At 44.0% G+C, this 18,068-nt stretch overlaps 1 protein-coding gene across 8 annotated transcripts; it reads left to right on the plus strand.

Moving 5' to 3' along the window:
* Positions 1-1,437: 1,437 nt before the first annotated feature.
* Positions 1,438-10,128, plus strand: TGIF1 (TGFB induced factor homeobox 1). 8 transcript variants are annotated; one of them, XM_070627495.1, is made up of 4 exons: positions 1,485-1,684; positions 2,219-2,544; positions 8,079-8,305; positions 9,075-10,128. In XM_070627495.1, the coding sequence occupies exons 2-4, from the start codon at positions 2,529-2,531 to the stop codon at positions 9,648-9,650; spliced, it is 819 nt and encodes a 272-aa protein (XP_070483596.1). In that variant the 5' UTR covers positions 1,485-1,684; positions 2,219-2,528; the 3' UTR covers positions 9,651-10,128. The 8 variants fall into 8 exon arrangements, with proteins under 8 accessions (XP_070483599.1, XP_070483596.1, XP_008538986.1 ...); XM_008540764.2 differs by having other exon boundaries at positions 1,495-2,107; positions 2,360-2,544; XM_070627496.1 differs by having other exon boundaries at positions 1,520-1,684; positions 2,360-2,544.
* Positions 10,129-18,068: the final 7,940 nt, after the last annotated feature.

An 18,068-nucleotide genomic window follows, 5' to 3' on the forward strand; every position in this document is an offset into this window, starting at 1 on the left:
CCAAGTTCACGCAGACGAAGAAAAAGATACCTTTGTGTACATAATGAGCTACCGCATGGCCAAGGATAACCACGCGGAAGAAGGAAACATTTTGGTCTCGAGCGGCTGAAAGTGGGCAAGGGGAGGGTTAAGCAGACCCGAATGCGTGTTCTGCTGAGTGGCTTCGAAAGCAGCCGAGGCAGCCGAAGCCGCTTTCGAAGTTAGCAAACAAAGCGTCTCCCCAGTAACCGCCCGGTTCCAGACGAGGCTCCTGCCACTCAGGCCGCCGGGCCGCAGCGTCGGCCGTCCCGGCTCCTCCTCCCTGCGTCTCTCCTCCCTCCTCTCGCGTTCCCCAACGGATCTGAACCACCAATCCCAGCCACAAACAACCCTTCAAATGCAAGAACTTGGCGGCCCTCTAACGGGCGGCCCCCCACCCTCTCCCCGCCCCACATCTGTCCCGCACTCGGGCGCAGCAGCTGATTCATCTCCAGCCAGGCCCGGGGAAGGAACTGCGCTCCAGCAAGTTGCAGGGTGGCTTCCAGGCTGGTGGTTTCCCCCAGGAGCATGTTTTCCCCCTTGGCCGTTTTAGATGTGTGTTCTCTTAGGTGCCGAGCAGTCGGCAAACCACAGAAGAAAAAAAAATCGTAAGGTTGCTGCCTTCTTAGAGTGACGCCTTTTTCCTTGTTTATTCATTTTAAGTCCTGTAATTGGAAAAACCACCCAAGCTTTGTAAACTCTGGCCTTAATTCACTCTCGGGGCGGGGGTGTCTTTTTTTGGGAGGGTGAGTGGGTGGGAGGCTGGCTTTAATTTTCGGTGTAATTCTAAAACAGAGGCTCCAAAGTCTAGTCAGTCATGGTTTGGCTGCCTCGGTTCTCCTCGGGCTTAACCTTATTTCCACGGAGCTTCTCTTGCCGGGTTCTCCATCGAGGTTAGAAAACAAAAACAGCACAGAGCCGAAACTGGAGGCAGACTCGGGCGCTGACGTCTCCGCTAGGCTTATTTACGATTGGTTTTTTTTTTTTTTTTAAGTGCTGGGGAAAGTCTTACTGTGGCGTGTGACAGTTCATTTACTTGAAAACAACGAGACAGACACACGCGAAAAGTAGACCCGGAGGAGAGGGCGGGGAGGGGGCATGCATTTCTTGAAATCAGCCAAACAGCATCCGGTGTTTTAAAAGGATAATTTCATCAAGGAACTCATGTTGGACTCCTCGTGACTCTCGATCAAAATAAACCAACAGGAACACGTGTTTACTTAATGGCTAGTTTCTGTTTGAAATACTGGAGGGGAGAAGGGGTCCCCTGGCGGAGTTTAAGTCCTAAAAGTAGACTGTTTACCCAAACAGATGAGTAGCCCGGCTGCAGTAGCCCCCTCCCCATCAAGGCGGCAGCTGCCCCGGTCTGGGGTGGGGGTGTCAGGCCGAGTCGCACCCAGGCGGGCGCGCGTCCGGGCTGTCCTCAGGCAGAGACTTTAAAGAGCATGTGAGCATGACAAGTGTCCGCAACGTGTTAGATTTCGAAACTGCCTTGCAACCCAGTCCGGAACTCGCAGCTTTAGCCCGAGGGAACAGACGTTCGCCTGGGGTGTGTGTCTCATCTGACCCCCCTCCCCACTGTCGCTGTTGGAGGAAGAGCCCCGCGAGGAGAAGGGTGGGACGCGCCGCGCCCGCGTGTCAATGGCAGCCGCGCATTCTGGAAGAAGTTGGTTCTTGTCCGGAATACTTTTCCTACGGTGCCCCGCCCCTTGAGTCAGAAGCCGCTGTCTTCTCCTGCGGCTAGAGCGGGGACGGTGAAGTTTGGGGCAGCTGTCAAAAACGAGAAGGGAGCCTTTTCTTCCCTGGGGTGGAGGAGGAGAAGGAGGGGGCGGCCTTTTTTCCGTGTTGCAATTTCCTAACCAAACGCACCCTCGCCAGCCCTGGGAAGAAAGGCCCGAGGGAGCAACCCGGGCGCTCGGCTGGTGTGGCCACCGCCGAGCGAGGGATGCGGGCGGCGTGCGCGCAGCTGAGGGGAAGGATCTGGTGTCTGGGCTCCGCTGCCCCGACGGGGACGGGTGACAGCGGCCCCGGAGGCGCGAAGTGAGGCGGCGCGGCCGCGGCGCTCGGTGCCGTCCTCCCGGGCTGGAAGGTGCGGGGGAGGGGCGGAGGAGCGGCGGGGCGGGCGGGGGACGGGGCGGGCGGCTGGGGGCGGAGGCAGGACCTCCTGTACCTTCCCTCCTCGCCTCTCTCACTCTGACAGCGCCGAGGTGCGCCGAGCAGGAGCGGGGAACAAAGGAGTGGAGTGGGGAGGGGAGTGAGTTGGGCGACCGAGAGCCCCCCGGCCGGCTGCCAAAAGATCCCGGCAGGAGGAAGTCCAAGTGTCACTTGAATTCCACCCAAGGAGCCGGCTCCTGGGATCCGAGCGCCTTGTTTAGCAATAACGGCTGGAGCGCGTCCTACAAGTTACGGGAGAGTTGGCCGGGAAGGAGGACGATCGCTCGCCCCCTCGGCCGCCGCTCCTGGCCCCTCGAGACCCCAGCATTGCCCCGCGCTGGAAGGGGAGCTCCAGGATGAAAAGCAAGAGAGGTAAGGCGCCGGGGCTGTGCGCGCCGCGGGCGCGAGTCCCGGGAAACGTGCTCGCCGCGCCGGGCTGGGGGCGAGAGTGCCCTGGGGACTTTTCTGCCCGAGGGCTCTCTGGCTGGAGCCCCGGCCGCCCTCTTTGTTGAGGCTGCGTCTGAAATGGCAGTTGCTGTTTCCCTTCTAGACACAACACGAGGGGCTGCTGTGGGGAGACGGGCCTCTCCATGCTGCTGGCACGTTGTCAAGAAACACGCTTGTTTGTGCGCCTCCAAGTTTCATTGTCTCAGCCGACACCCCACGCTCCGCCAAGCCGCCGCGTGGCTTCTCGCTCTTTCCCGCGGGCGGGGGGTGTGGGGTCCGGGGACCCCCGCCCCGCTTTTCCCCGTCGGAACCCGGGGCGGCTGGGACAGCGGTGCCGCGGCGCCTTTGTCTGAAAGTTGGGCTCCTGGACTCCCACTCACTCCCAGCTGGGCCAGGGCACCCTCTTCTCTAGGAATGGGGTATTTTCACAATCGAAGGAATGCGACTCTGGACCCCAAATCGCCCTCGGGTGTCGGTAGCTTTGAAAGCTAGACTTTAAAAAATTCCCTGCCTCTAAAAGTTTTCCCACGATGGATTTGGGGCAAGATGAGGAGTTAGGACTGAGGGCAATCAGCTTAGAGCGGCGTGCAGTCAGGACGAGCCCAAGTGTGACAAGCAGGCCTGGTTGTAAGTGCAAAGATTGAGTCTGTCATTGTTTCCACGAAGCGTTCTGGAAGCCTTACAACTAAAACTTGCCATCAGTCTGGTCTAAAAACAAAATACACAGAAAGAAAAAAAACCACCACCACGAAAGGTCAAAGAATGTTAACTCCCTTTTGAAGTGAACTTTTGAGTCCCCGACGGGGAGGTACCCCGAATGTTCCGTGGTGAGCCCTAGTTGGCTTTTCTGTTGTGATTTCTGTGGAGTGGTTCAAAACAGAAGTTAATCGCTCGGGGAAGCCAGCGCGGGGGAGGGGGCGGCGCTGCTGCGCATGCCCAGGAGCGGCCCGAGTTGCTGTAACTCCGCATTCTTTCAGACGCGTCCAGCGCAGACAGTAGAACAGTGGGTCCCCTCGGCTCTGTTTTTACCTTGGAGTTCCCTTTGATTTTGGCCAACCTAGAAACACGCGGAGCTTCTCACCTCTTGCTTTCCCAGCGAGAGTAAAATGAAACGTCCAGACCCGGGGCCTTCGTAGTAGTTGGTGGTGGAACTCCCTGCGTCCCCTCCCCAAGGGACACAGTGAGAACGTGGGAGCTTAGAGGTTTGGACATTTAACTGGGCTCGATGAGTCACAAAACGCGCGCGGGGAGCGCCCAGGGTGGCCTCTGGAAGGCTGTGTCAACTCGGCAAGGACTGACAGGTCTCGATCCTTACTGGAAGGCGTTCTCTCTCATGGTGGAACTGAGTGGGATAACCGGGGATGGTGTTTTTGAAGAGTGGGTTTTGCGAGCCGGAAGGAAAGCTGGGCTTCCACCGGGGGCGGGCTCCCCCTCATTGTTCGGGCTTTGGTGGGGGAGGCGTTGGTTAAGCTCCCTGGTATCCTCCACTTGCCCCTCCTCACTCCCGGGTCCTCCTCACCCAGACCCTCGGGTACCCTTCCCCAACTTCCCTCCCCACCGCCCGGCGCCCCCCTGGCACTCTTGGGTACCCCTCGAAGCCCCCCTCCCCGGCACTGGTGCCCCTCGCCTGTCCTTCGGTCCTCCCCCCCCCCACCCGCCAGTACCTCGGGGGTCCCCCCATCCCCCGACGCCCTCTCCCCCCAGCAGAGGAACGCGGCTTGGACCCTCGGCCATGGGGTGGGAATAGTCGGGGTCAGCAGCCCCGGGCGCACAAGATCCTGCTACTGAGCGCCAACTCATGGAAACAATGAAAGGTGACGTGTTGGAGGGGAAACTTTGCGACTGGTTCAGAGCTCGTGCGGGGGAGCGGATACTGCTGAGGTTGCCCGGGTTTCTTTCCCTTTTTAGGTTTTCCTGGCAAATCCTCTGGGGGTGGGCAGGCCCCTCCGAACGCTGAGATTAACGGCATCGTTTCTAGTTTCTTGTAATCTGAAACTCTTGAAGTCCTCTGTTTGAGCTAACTCGTACCGTCGGAGGGGCCGATTTCAGTTAAGGCCGAGGAACTCGCCAGAACAAAAGCTCCCTGGCTGTCCTCCCTCCGGGCTCCCCTCCCTCCGGGCTCCTCCCTCCCTCACCTCCTCCGTCCTGCCCGCCCCCGCCCCCCAACCCCTTCCTAAAACTACCTTGGAGGGGCCGGCGTTCCGGGTCGGCTCTGCGAGGACTCGGGAAGAAATCTGCCCCGTCTGGCTTGTGGACTTGGACTATTGTCTGTTTTATAAAAGTCTGTGAAAATCTTTTCAAATTTCTTGAAAACAAAAGCACCTTAAACTCAATCGCAGAGGCTGGGACTGGGTGAGACTGGTTTGTGATAATAGTGTCGCATCAGAAAGCTGAGGATGCCACAAAAGCTCTCCCAGACTGGCTCTAAAACAAGCAGAAAGAAGATTCGCTGAGGAAAATCCCCTAAGTGTCTCTGCCCCTGGTTCCTGACAGTGTGGAATTCTGGCTTTAGAAGTGCTCTGTGCCTGCGTCCAGCCAAGCGCACCCTGCATTTGGTGCCTGGGATTTTAAGATTCCTGTTTTCTCCTGAGATATTCTGATCAGGAAGCTTGTTAGGTTAAGTTTGCTTTTTCCTAACTGTGTACTTAAACTTTTCCTTCGATTATTCTTATTTCTAGATCCTTGTCTAGCCTCTTAGACTTTTTTTTTAAAGTCCAACTTCACAACCCATATCTGCTCTGGCCCTCCCCCGCGGCCCCTCCCGCTCCCCCAGTTCGTATTCAGAAAAGAAAAGGTTGCTTTTTAGAGCTGTGGGATCCATAAGCCATCTTGTGGCTTTCTAAACAACATTTCCTTGTATGTGGATGGAGTAGAAGAGGCTTGTGATTTACCCCCCCCCCCCCACCACCACATTTTTCAAGTGTAAGCAAAGCAAGACCTTTGGAAACAAGTCGTAACGGGAAACTTTTCAAAAGCTCTGTTACAATAGGAAATGAGTAACGTGGAAAAGTCTTTTTGTTTTTCCAAGTTGAGCCACAATCCAAAGGGAGAGTTTTAATGAAAACAGTCCTGACAGCAGCAAACGTGGTTTGCTGCAGTGAAACACCAGCTGGTGTGGCCAAGGAGCCGAAGTCTTAACTTCCTGTTACTTCAGCTTTTGTGCCCATATTGGAAATATTTGTTAAGAGGTCTGGTGGCCTGGCATTCATTTATTTAAATGAACTGAGAAGAGAGTAAAGTCACATTGCAGTTCGGTGTTGCTTAACTGAAACCTGCTTTTGTGTGTCACTAACCTATTCTGAGAGACCAGGCTTCTTGTCAAACGAAGTAAGCAGATCAAAGGGCAGGCTTCGGGGGTTTTTTGTTGTTTCAAACTCTTGGTTATTATCAATTTATAGTTGGGAATTCACTGTTCAAGGAGCAAATGTTCACACTTTTTCTAGATTAAGAAAAAGGAGGGGGATGATAGCCTTGAGAATAATGTCTGGCTTTTCAGAAGAGTTTAAACCAATTGCTTTATTCAAATTGCTTTAGTCATTCAATTATTTGACACGTCTTTAAAAGTTAGGTTTCTTTATTTATCAAAGCAAATGTAAAACAGGAACTCACTCATAATTTCTTAAGGTTTTTTTATTAATAGCTCTTTCACCCAAATCTCAGTATGGGTTTTATAAAGTTTTCCATCTTCTCAGTAGTGAGAGCAGTTTCGGTTTTAAATGTGCCTCTTTTTAATTTTTTTTAGCAGTTTGAAATCTTGAGGGAAAGGAAACAGCAAATATGTGGCAGTTAAAACTTAGGATTCTTGTCCTGTTTATTGGTGGCTGTTTGTTAAGTCTTGAGCTAAAGTGAATTTGCAAGATCATCCTCCTCTTTTGTTAGAACTTGCTTTATTTTGTCTTTGGAAGGCTCTGCCTTTCCTGTGGACACTCCCTCTGGCACCTTCTGCCCCCTGGAGTCTAAAACTAAAAATGTGTCACCAAGTAAAGTAAGGCTCAACTAACTGGTGAGATAAGCTCATCAACAAACCTCTGAATGAATAGCTTTTTGAGTTTCATTGTGTTAAAACGCATTAAAAGGATGGGGTTTAAATTTTTTCCTTAAAATTACCTTGAATGGTTTATCTCTATGAGGAATATTCTTTGTATTTCCTATCAGAGTAAACCACTCAGTTAAGGTTGCGTCAAGAAAGTTAAGAATGCATACCTTTAAATTTCCTGTTATTTTAATTAACTTCCTTTGTGTAGAAATACTGGTATTTTCAAGCATGCCATAGTTTGTAATTCATTTATATATTTAAAATTCTAGATTCTCTTTAAAAAGAATGTATTTCTTTAGTCGTTCAGAGTTGCCTCTTGAAGTTTTGAAAGCATAGAGAGTTAACAGCACTTGGTATTTAAATTTTTTAAAGTTTGAAATTATGTTTAAATGTCTAAAAGGGCCAGGTCTGAATTTTTGTCGAACCCAGCCTGTCTGTGATTTAAATGTTCTCCATGGCTTGTGAATTCTTAAAATTTCTGATTGGATTAAAATACTTAGAGACAAAGGAGAGCTTCATCTGGGAGTTGCATATTCACTTTCTTTGTCATGTAATAATTTAAGACTGAGCTCTGCTTATTGATATGTAGTATTCTAGGTTCGGATTAAACTAGCAGTTGAAACTTAAGGAAATTTTTAAAAAATCCCTATTAGGCATCTTTTGACCTCTTAATAAAGTACTAATGGTAGAAAAATATTTTTGTGTAACAAAACTGAAAACTTCAGTGGTTGTTTGTATTTTGTAAAAAGTGACGACTACTGTCCATTAAAAGTAGGTGTCTGGTTTTGAATAAGTGTAGGTAGAAATGAAGAAGAACTGGACCATGGAATTGGTAGAAAATTTTGACGTGCATTTTATGTTTAAAATAACTGACTGGGATAAGTGTGTAATTTTCCCTCCTTCTATCAGTGAAAACAATGTACAAATCTTCCCTTTTATTTCAACTCTTCAGCGAAAGGAGGAGGAAGAATAGCATTTAAAATGTCCACTGGGATCCTCATGAGATTGTTTTTCCTGGTTAGCAATGACCTCAAAGAGAAGATTGTGGGACACGTTGTGTCTAACACCTTTCCTGTTGCATGTGGCAAGCTTTTCACACTGGGTGCTGCTTTGTCTCTGCTGGGTTACACGAAAGACTTTTTCTGAGCATCATTGGAAAGGAATGTGAGCGGTTAAATCCTATAAGAAAGTGGGTACAAAAGGGCTTCTGACAATTGGTTGAGAATCTAGAATGTGCTGCCAGTCAAATTACTCTTGAGACTTAACATGTGCTTTGGTATTTGAGGACTAAAACACTTGTGCTTCTCCTGGCTCTCAGTAGTTAAGAAAACACAGTTACGCTGAATGGTCACAAGAAAGCAGCTTTGCAGTAAGGTGCTCTGCTGATAAAAGAGGTTGACGGCTGGCCTTTATCCTTTCCTAGGTGTTGTTGCAGCATCCGGCAGTGAGACTGAGGATGATGACAGCATGGACATCCCCCTGGACCTTTCCTCTTCTGCTGGCTCAGGCAAGAGAAGGCGAAGGGGCAACCTGCCCAAGGAATCTGTTCAGATTCTCCGCGATTGGCTGTATGAGCACCGATACAACGCCTACCCATCAGAGCAAGAAAAAGCATTACTGTCCCAACAAACACACCTATCTACACTACAAGTAAGGAAAAAGAACGTGAGGTGTATGCACGTGGGTTGCTTTTTTTTTTTTGCAAAGTTATTTTATAGCATTCCTATGTCAAGTCATTAAGCACCTCCTCATTCAAAAAAAAAGGAATATCTTTTTGTTGTAAACTTAATAGGGCTAAAAGCTAATAACTGGCTATTTAGAGAAACAGAAAGACTTAACAGGCACCTGTCAAATAGCATTTCCTTTAATGCCCAAAAGAGCCTTCCTTTATGTAACACACATAAAAAGGAGGTTAACTCTTACTCTATTGTCCAGGAAACTGGTTTGATATTTAAACAAGAACAGACTTCAGTGAGGTAATTCATGTTATGTCTGTTGACACAGTCATTTGAACTGGGAAAAATCACTAACTGGGAGGAGTGGCCCTTTTCATACAGGAAAGGTTTTCCTGTAGTTGATTAACTTAAATGCTGGGGCAGTGGGTAATAGGTTAATATGGTGGAGAGTTAAAAGGTGAAATTCCCTCCCTAAAATCATTTTCAGACATTTGAGAATTTATACCTTTTTCTTCCTCCTGAAAAGGTTTAAGAATCATGAGACAAAAAAGAGAATTTGTATTAGAAGAGGAGGAGGTTTATGATGGAAAACAGCTCTCTTTCTTGGCTATGCCTTGAAATAACTGAGTTCTGATAAGCCCTTTCATGCCTTCCTTAATGCAAAGAGAGAGATTAATTAGGCACCCGTAGAAGGTTCTCAAAATGTGTTTGCTGAGTGTTAAAACATACTCATACGATTTCAGGTCTGTAACTGGTTCATCAACGCCCGCCGCAGGCTCCTCCCAGACATGCTGAGAAAGGACGGCAAAGATCCAAATCAGTTCACAATTTCCCGCCGTGGGGCCAAGATTTCTGAAGCGAGCTCTGTGGAGTCAGCAATGGGCATCAAAAACTTCATGCCAGCTCTCGAGGAGAGCGCATTTCATTCCTGTACAGCCGGACCAAACCCAGCCCTGGGAAGGCCACTGTCACCTAAGCCGTCATCCCCAGGATCAATTTTGCCTCGTCCGTCAGTGATCTGTCATACCACTGTGACTGCATTGAAAGATGTGCCTTTCTCTCTCTGCCAGCCAGTTGGTGTGGGACAAAACACAGATATACAGCAGATAGCAGCCAGCAGTTTTACGGATACCTCCCTCATGTACCCAGAGGACACATGTAAATCTGGACCAAGTACAAATACACAGAGTGGTCTTTTCAACACTCCTCCCCCTACTCCACCGGACCTCAACCAGGATTTTAGTGGATTTCAGCTTCTAGTAGATGTTGCACTCAAACGGGCTGCAGAGATGGAGCTTCAGGCAAAACTTACGGCTTAACCCTTTTTCAAGCAAAACAGTTCTCAAAAATGATGTTATGATTGCCGGGGTGATGGCAAGAGATGAATTGCATTATTTTATATATTTTTTTATTAATATTTGCACATGGGATTGCTCAAATGAAGCTTCCTGTTACTGAGATGTCTTCAATGGAATACAGTCATTCCAAGAACTATAAACTCAAAGCTACTGTAGAAACAAAGGGTTTTCTTTTTTAAATGTTTCTTGGTAGATTATTCATAATGTGAGATGGTTCCCAAGATCATGTGATTTTTTTTTTTTCTCCCCTTCCCTTTTTTTGTTGTTTTTTTCAGACTGTGCAATACTTAGAGAACCTATAGCATCTTCTCATTCCCATGTGGAACAGGATGCCCACATACTGTCTAATTAATAAATTTTCAATTTTTTTCAAACAAGTATGAATCTAGTTGATTGATACATTTTTTTTCATGGCGTAATAAAATATTTTCTTTAAAAATTACTGTAATGCAGAGTATTTTGTTGAGGGAAGGCACTTCTTAACAATGAGTAGGAATAGAGCACCCCAATGAGCAGGAAGTTGGGGGGTAGGGTGGAGTGTGAGTTGGGGGGAGTGTCACCAGCTCTTTGAAGAACTGTGGACAACAAGCCAGTATGTATAAACAGGATGTGTGATATTTACTCTTGATAGGAGGCATAGCAGGCCCTTAAATCTTTACTTAAAACTGCACGACAAATTGAATTGAATCATTCCATCAGTGTTTAGCTAACCACTGAATCCCTTGGTCATCTGTCCTGCATGTTTTGAGACATGGCCAGTCTTAAAAGAAAGGTCTTGAAGCACCTGATTATGTCTTAAGTTTTCAGAAGTAAACAGCAACCCAAGCAATCTCTTAGTATTGCCCCTCTTTCACATTACCCTTTAAAATAACTTTTGTTCAATGGTACAGTTAGGTAAAACCTTTACCTTCAAAAACAATGTAAATTTATACAGAAATCACCTTTTTGAAAAGATCTTAAAGCATTTTCTGAAGTGATTAAAATAGTGGGGTTCTGTCTACCGTGGAATTAATTTATTAGGTTTATTTTCTAGAGTGACAGTTTGTGAAAAATGGTGCCATACACAAGTGGAATTTGTTGGGATAAACAATTACTTAGGAAAGCAGGATGGATGGCCAGAAGGGAGTTGATGGTGTTCCTTTCATTTATATGGTTGAGCAGATTTGTCACATGCCACAAAATCATTCTTTATAGTCCTGCTTAGTATGAGGTTTCTTTGTTATTATAGTCATGTCCTGCACCAGAGCTTCAGCATTGTTTAAAGAATATAGAAGAAGAATGCCAATTGAAACCCTGTTTAGAAAGTCCCTGCTGTGGAAAAAGCTAAACTCAGACTTTGTCAGTGGAAGAAAACTGACAAGGACAACCAAGAGGTAAAGAAGTGAGGAAAAGGTGTGGTGCTGTAGCCTGTGCTGGGTGCAGCTTTGAAGGCACATCAGCCTCCCCAGGGTCACAGAAATAGAAATAAAGCGAAAAAGAAATAATAATAATATAGTCTATAAAAACAACAAAATAAATAAAAATGAAATAAAAGTGATTGAGAATCATTATTTGCTCTATTATAATAGCTAAATCAAAGGCCAAAATTCTGAGTGTGGATAAGGAAGACCAGCAAATCCTGAAAGGCTTTCCTTGTTAAGACATTTTATTAACCACTAGAAGAGGGGAAAAAAGGATTCACATGAGAGATTTAAAAGAAAAATAAACGTCAGGGGTCAAATGAAACTTGAAGGTTAAAAAAAAAGAACCAAATTGCCTATTTTCATTTGATGTTTTCCCCCTCTGGAGGTTGATATAAATCCTGGTTGATAATAACAACTATAATAAATGTGAACCATTTTTTTTTAAACCAGTAAAGGTAATTGGAAAGGTAAATGTAAAAAACTATTTACTTACTCATATCGAAGCCAAATAGGAATGATTTTTATGCTTAGTATTTGCACATGTTTAGTACTTCCATAGTATGTCTTTTTTCGTTTGCTTGCTTTTAACCTATTAGTATTTTTGTGTTTAAAGTTCTTCCTTTTTAGATAGAGTATGGTTGGGTCTTTTGATCTAGCCTAATAATCTCTGCCTTTTACTTGGTGTGTATAATTGATTTACATTTAATGTAGTTTTTGATATGTTTGGATTTAGTTTACCATTTGAGTTTTTTTCTCTCTGTTTCTCTTTTCCTGTCTTTCAGGTTAATTGAACATTTTTAGTATTTTGTTTTAAGTTTTCTATTGGTTTATGAACTATATTTTTAAAAAAATGGTTATTCTAGGGATTACAATATACATCTTTAACATACCACAATCTACTTGGGGTTAGTATTATACAACTTCATACAAAATATAGAACCTTGCAAAGTATGTTTCCATTCACCCCTCTCTTCCTTTGTTTTTCATATATATGATAGCTACACACCTGATAAATCCAACAGTGCAGTGTTATAATTTTTGTTTCAAACTGTCATGTGTCTTTTAAAAATTTAAGAGAAAAGAGAATATATGTATAGTCTTTTGTATTTGCTAAATATTTACCATTTCCAGTTTTCTTCATTCCTTTTGGTGAATCAGAATGACATCATTTCTCTCCAACTTAAAATTTCCTTGAGAATTGTGCAAGCCTGCTGGTGACAAATCATTTGTTTTTGGTCATTGAAAGTGACTTACTTTACTTTCATCTTTGAAGGATAGTTTCACTAAAGATAGAATTCTGGGATGATAATTTTTCATTATTTTCATCACTTTAAAGGTATTTGCTGTCTTCTGCCTTTCATTGTTTGTGATGAGACGTCAGTATGATTTATATCATTGTTCTCTTGTATGTAATGTCTTTCTCTGGCTCTCTTATCTTTGAATTTCAGCAGTTTGACTATGATGTGTGTAGGCATGGGATTTTTATTTATTTGTATATTTTTTGAGGACAGTTGGCCCTGAGCTAACATCTGCTGCCAATCCTCCTCTCTTTGCTGAGCAAGACTGGCCCTGAGCTAACATCCATGCCTATCTTCCTCCACCCTATATGTGGGATGCCTGCCACAGCATGGCTTGCCAAGCAGCACCATATCCACACCCGGGATCTGAACCAGCGAACCCCGGGCTGCCGAAGCGGAACATGAGCACTTAACTGCTGATCCACCGGGCCAGCCCCACGGCGTTGGATTTTTTTGTATTTATCCTGCTTGGGGTTTGTTGAGCTTCTTGGATCTGTCTGTATGTTTATGTTTTGGTTTGTTCTTTTACCAAATTTGGGGAATTTTGGCCATTCTTCAAATTTTTTTCTGCTTTCTCTTCTCTTTCTAGAACTCTAGTAGATTTATATTAGATCACCTGAGATTGTCCTATGTATCTCTGAGGCTGTGTTTTTCTTCAGTCTTATTTCTCTTTATTCTTCAGATTGAAAAATTTGTATTAATTTATTTTCGATTTACTAACTCTCCTGCTCTTTGTAACCTGCTGTTGAGTCATCTAGTGAGTTTTCATTTCAGTTATTGTATTTTTCACAGGTAGAATTCCCGTTTGGTTCTTTTTTTATCAGTCCTATTTCTCTGCTGAGATTCTCTCGTCGATTTATTAATTATGAGTATAAGCTGTTTTAAAAGCTGCCTTAAAGTATTTGTAAATTAACACTCATATTCAGAGTTGGTTTGACTACATTTTGCTTCAGTAAGAGTGGCATGTTATTTTTTTGCTTGTTGAGTGACCTTTTCACTGTTTGCTGGATGTTATGGATAATACATTAATAATGACTCTGGATTCTGCTACATTTCTCTGAAGAGCATTAATTTTTGTTCTGGCAGGGAGTTTATTTGGCTAGACTGAGACTTCAAACTCTGTCTCCCCTATAGTAGATAGTAGTTCAGATCTCTCAACAGTTCTTTCAACTTGCAGCTGCTGCCTTTCACTGGGCCCACTGGATCTCCCTGTACCAGCAGACTGAGGATTTGGACAGAATTTAGATTCAGAGTTTGAGGTTTGCTTCTTCTGCAGCTCCCTCTTTTCCAAGACTCCTCTCTTAACTTTCCATTTGCTCTGCCAACACCAGCTCTGTCCTTCATACCTCAAGCCGCTAAGGCTGCAGCTTTCTGCCACTCCTAGCCTTCTGAAGAATGAGGAGTGCCCTCAGGCATCAAGCTACAACTTGCACAGCTTACCTCTCGAAGTTCCCTTTTAAGGGAGACAACCATCCTGTTTCTGCCTGCTTTTTGGTCACTCTCCAGGCCTCAGTTAGCATTTTGTTTGTTTAATTTTTTGTTCACACTTTATTATTCTTACCTGTAGGGAGGTTAGCCTGAAAAGAAAATGGTGGTGATTTCACCATTACTAGAAACTAGAATTTTACTATAGTTAACTTTTAAACTCTAAATCAGGAGTTCTCAAACTTTTCTGCACCTTGGAATCACCTGGAACACACACAAAAAAAACAACTGTGGCTTGGGTTTAGGAATTTTTAAAAGATCCCTTGGTGATTCTGGTGCATAGACAAGTTTGGGAACCACTGCTGTCAACAATAATTTAAATGAGCCATTGTTCCTTCTGGTTCCACACTCTTCTTGTTGGGGCATTAGATAATTTTTGTAAAAGATACCTAATTTGCTGTAGAATTATCACCCAGGTCAACTTACCAATTAGAGTTTAACATATATATAGACTGGGCTCATGTTAATATGCGTACAGTCCATGCAACATGTAAAGCCAAACCTCTAGCAAATAGACTCAACCGTGCGGGAAGGTAAACGTGTGTTTGTATCAAACTGAAAAATAAAGTTTATCTCTGGAAACTGGCCAGAGAGTAAAAAGCAATGTTCACAGATCAGGTTTTAGGTCTCATTAAGCTCATTAAGAGGAGAATGTGTCAAGTTTTGACCTCTGGCTAAAAATAGACTGCCATCTTAGATGAGTTTTATGATTCCGTGACTGAAAAGAGAAAATAGTCAACAAATAGTTTGTGGCTGAAGAAAGAGCAGTAACTTACAGTTGATGGTCACAATAGGAGAGCTGACAAATAAGGGAAGCATGATGAAGTGATGAATATAACAATAGGTAGTACAAGGATTTCACCAAATGCCAAGGAAACAGGGTTTTTGAATGAAATGACTCATAGACACCAACGTACAACCTTTGAAGCACTGTGTTGATGACAAATGAAATCAAATCCCATGGTGGGAATTTACTCAGACCTGGAGAGAACATATTTATAGATGGACATTTAACTAACAGCACTAATAACACTGATACCTAAGGAAAATGAAAGTATAGAGGGATTTCAGAAGATAAATTGTTACCCTAGGAAGATTTACCAGCTTGTTATTTTTTTTAATATTCCGAAAGATTGTCTTTACAAACAAAATTACCAAAACTTGAACATGTTCACATTGGAGTGGATTACTCAAATGTATGATCTTAGGACAAATCCAGCTTTTCTATCTGGTCTCAAATTGTTACTAACATATATATATATTTCAATACCCTAAAGGCATGTATTCTTTCTGTACAAATTTTAATGTGAGGATAAGGCTTATAGAGACTATAAATAGAAAGTACAGCAAAAGATAGTCATTTAACTTTTAGCATACGCCTTGAAGAAAAATCACTTGTTACCTTTTGACTTGTTACCTAATCTGATCATTAATGGTTTGTTGCTTTAAGGTTCTTTCCAGTGATTTTTGTTTTGAAATTTGGTTTAATCACTCAATGTGTACATTAGTTAACATTTCTTTTTTCTAGCCTACATATATAGTAAATCTTCACAATCTGGAACATCATTTATTTTAAATTCTCCAGTCAACAGTTCTTCCAATTGCAATGTTGGTTTCTGGTATCATTTGCAAATCCAGTATTGACATGAAAAATGTTAGATTAATTTGGAAAGGAAAAGATACAGTATTTATTGAATATTTTATATTACATTGTTAGTATACTATTATATTGACTGAACCCTGTATGTGCATACCTCGTTTAGTCTTCACAACCCTGATGAGAGGTGTTATTCCTATTGTGTTGCTGAGGAAATGGAAACTCATGCAAGTTCAACTTGTCTGTGCTTACTGGCTGTAAACAGAGCCCACGTTCAAGCTCACACTCTTTCCACACATTATGCCTGAAATGAAACAACTTGGAACTGTCCCATTTTTATCTTACTGTTCAGTAAAAATGTGATGGTTGCTTTGGCAGATGTTCATATACAAGTTTGATCTTCCAAGTACCTCAACTTATTTTTCTGCTATCTATCAGACTCACCCCGGCCCCCATTCCACTTCTCTTTGGCCGTGGCTGCTTCTCATGGACACTTGCAGGATCTGACACATCCTCCTGGTTTCCTAAATCTTATGACTAGCCAGGAGCTGAAATAATGAACTCTCCCTTGCCAAAAAATCTGCTTTGTAGCTTCTCTGTGTAAGTCTTAACACTTAATCTGTTATTCAATGTATTTCATTTCCCTAAGTATCAGCTTTCTGAGCCTGCAACCTTGGGCGACTAGCTTTTAATGCATTTCTGCTTTGTATTTTGAGTCTGAGAATCTTTAGATTTATCCTAGTGTCTATAGTCACTCTGTGCTACTCCTTTCAATTTCCTCTGTGCAAAAATTATCTTTTAAGGGGCCGGTGCCTGGTGGCCATAGTGGTTAAGTTCTCGTGCTCCACTTCCGCAGCCCGGGTTTCCCTGTTTGGATTCTGGGCGGGGACCTATGCACTGCTTATCAAGCCGTGCTGTGGCACACATCCCACATATAAAATAGAGGAAGGTGGGCACAGATGTCAGCTCAGGGCCAATCTTCCTCAGCAAAAAGAGGATTGGTGGCAGGCGGATGTTAGCTCAAGGCTAATCTTCCTCAAAAAAAAAAAAAAAATGTCTTTTAAGTTGTATTTCCCCAAATACAGATGAGGGACTACTCAGGGACAAAAGCATAGTTTCCTCGTATAACGCTAGCAGTTTTAAAAGGAAAGTGAAGATTTATGACAATGCCTTCCCACTCTTCCCTTCTCCAACCCCAAAACATCCACTTTTTCTGAAACAAGGCAATATGTTGATTAGAGCCAGAGGTCTTAAATAGTATACACCACGAGCAAAAATCAACTTTAAAATAAATACCTCTTTGCAAAGAAAATGAGGCAGAGCATTATTTTGCCTCCAGGGACCTAAGACGCAACAGGAATAAATTTAGCCTGTGTAAGTTTTATCAAAGGACTGCCACCTCCAAGCTTGACAAAAAGATTAACTTTATTTGGTGAAATGTGTTGCTCTTTGCAGGCAGGTGCTGCCCTGATTCCCCAGCCCTGTGTTAATTTGAACCTGCAGAGGTACCTTTGATCAGCTCTCTCAGAGGCACCCTGGCTTCCCCAGTTGGCTCGGGAAACATCAAAAGAATTGTAAAGCAGACTCTAATCTCAGCCTTCCTGTTTCTACGTCTGCCCACTGGGTTCACACAACAGCGTGTTTTCCTTAAAGGGCGTTTTCCATCATTATATTGGGTGTCACAATGCTAAACTTGCTTCCACTTACAGGGGGTTATCCTTTGGAACCCAAATCGCTGCAAGCGGAGAATCAGGGCTCTTAAGCTCATTTGCAATGGCATTTATGAGGATGCATAAATTAATGCCTGCTGGCCTTGATGCTGGAAGTCACCAGAAGAAACAGTTCAGTTTAGAGGAACTCTGTTTATCAGTAAAGCAGCTTCTTAATGCAACAGATTCTATCCGTGAAGATGGCCCTCAGATAACGGGTTTGGATGATCTTAATTGGGACTTTGGCAATGGATTGGGAATTCTGAGTTACAAACATATGGCAACGTCCCTTACCAAGACTTATTTGTATTCAAGGGTGATAGATCAGATAACATCCAGTCTTTTTTTTTAATTGGCTTCTCATCCTTTTTACACTCAATTACAAGTCAGTACTGTCCTTGGGCTTTATTTCCCTTTCAAGGCCTGTACACTTTTGGCCTCCAGGATTTTCTGTGTTAGTATTTGGGTTTTTAAAAAATGCTTTATTTTTTACATTGCATTGGGAGGTATTGGGCGTAGATGAAAGAGAATTGAACTTGTATAGCCTCAAGCAAGTTCTTTGGCATCTCTAAGCCTAGGTTTCCCTAAATTTTGTAAAAATAAAACCAAAATCTCAAGATTTTTGAGAGAATTAAATGGGGTAACAAAATAGAAACGCTTTAAAAGTTTCAGAGCAAAGCAGGTGCACTTACAAATGCATGTTGTTGCATCTTAGAACGAACCTACCTCTCCACACCCACCATTACCTGGGCCAGGTTCAGAGTCCTGCTCCCACATTGCCACCTGGCAGGTGAATGCTCCTAATCCAGTTTCAGCCTTTGATCTTGTCCTGCCGGGCCCTGGCCCCGCCTGTGCTCCCCACCTCCAACCTGCCTTTCTCTGTTTCT

Source organism: Equus przewalskii, chromosome 7 (genome assembly GCF_037783145.1).
Source record: "Equus przewalskii isolate Varuska chromosome 7, EquPr2, whole genome shotgun sequence".
Taxonomy (NCBI): domain Eukaryota; kingdom Metazoa; phylum Chordata; class Mammalia; order Perissodactyla; family Equidae; genus Equus; species Equus przewalskii.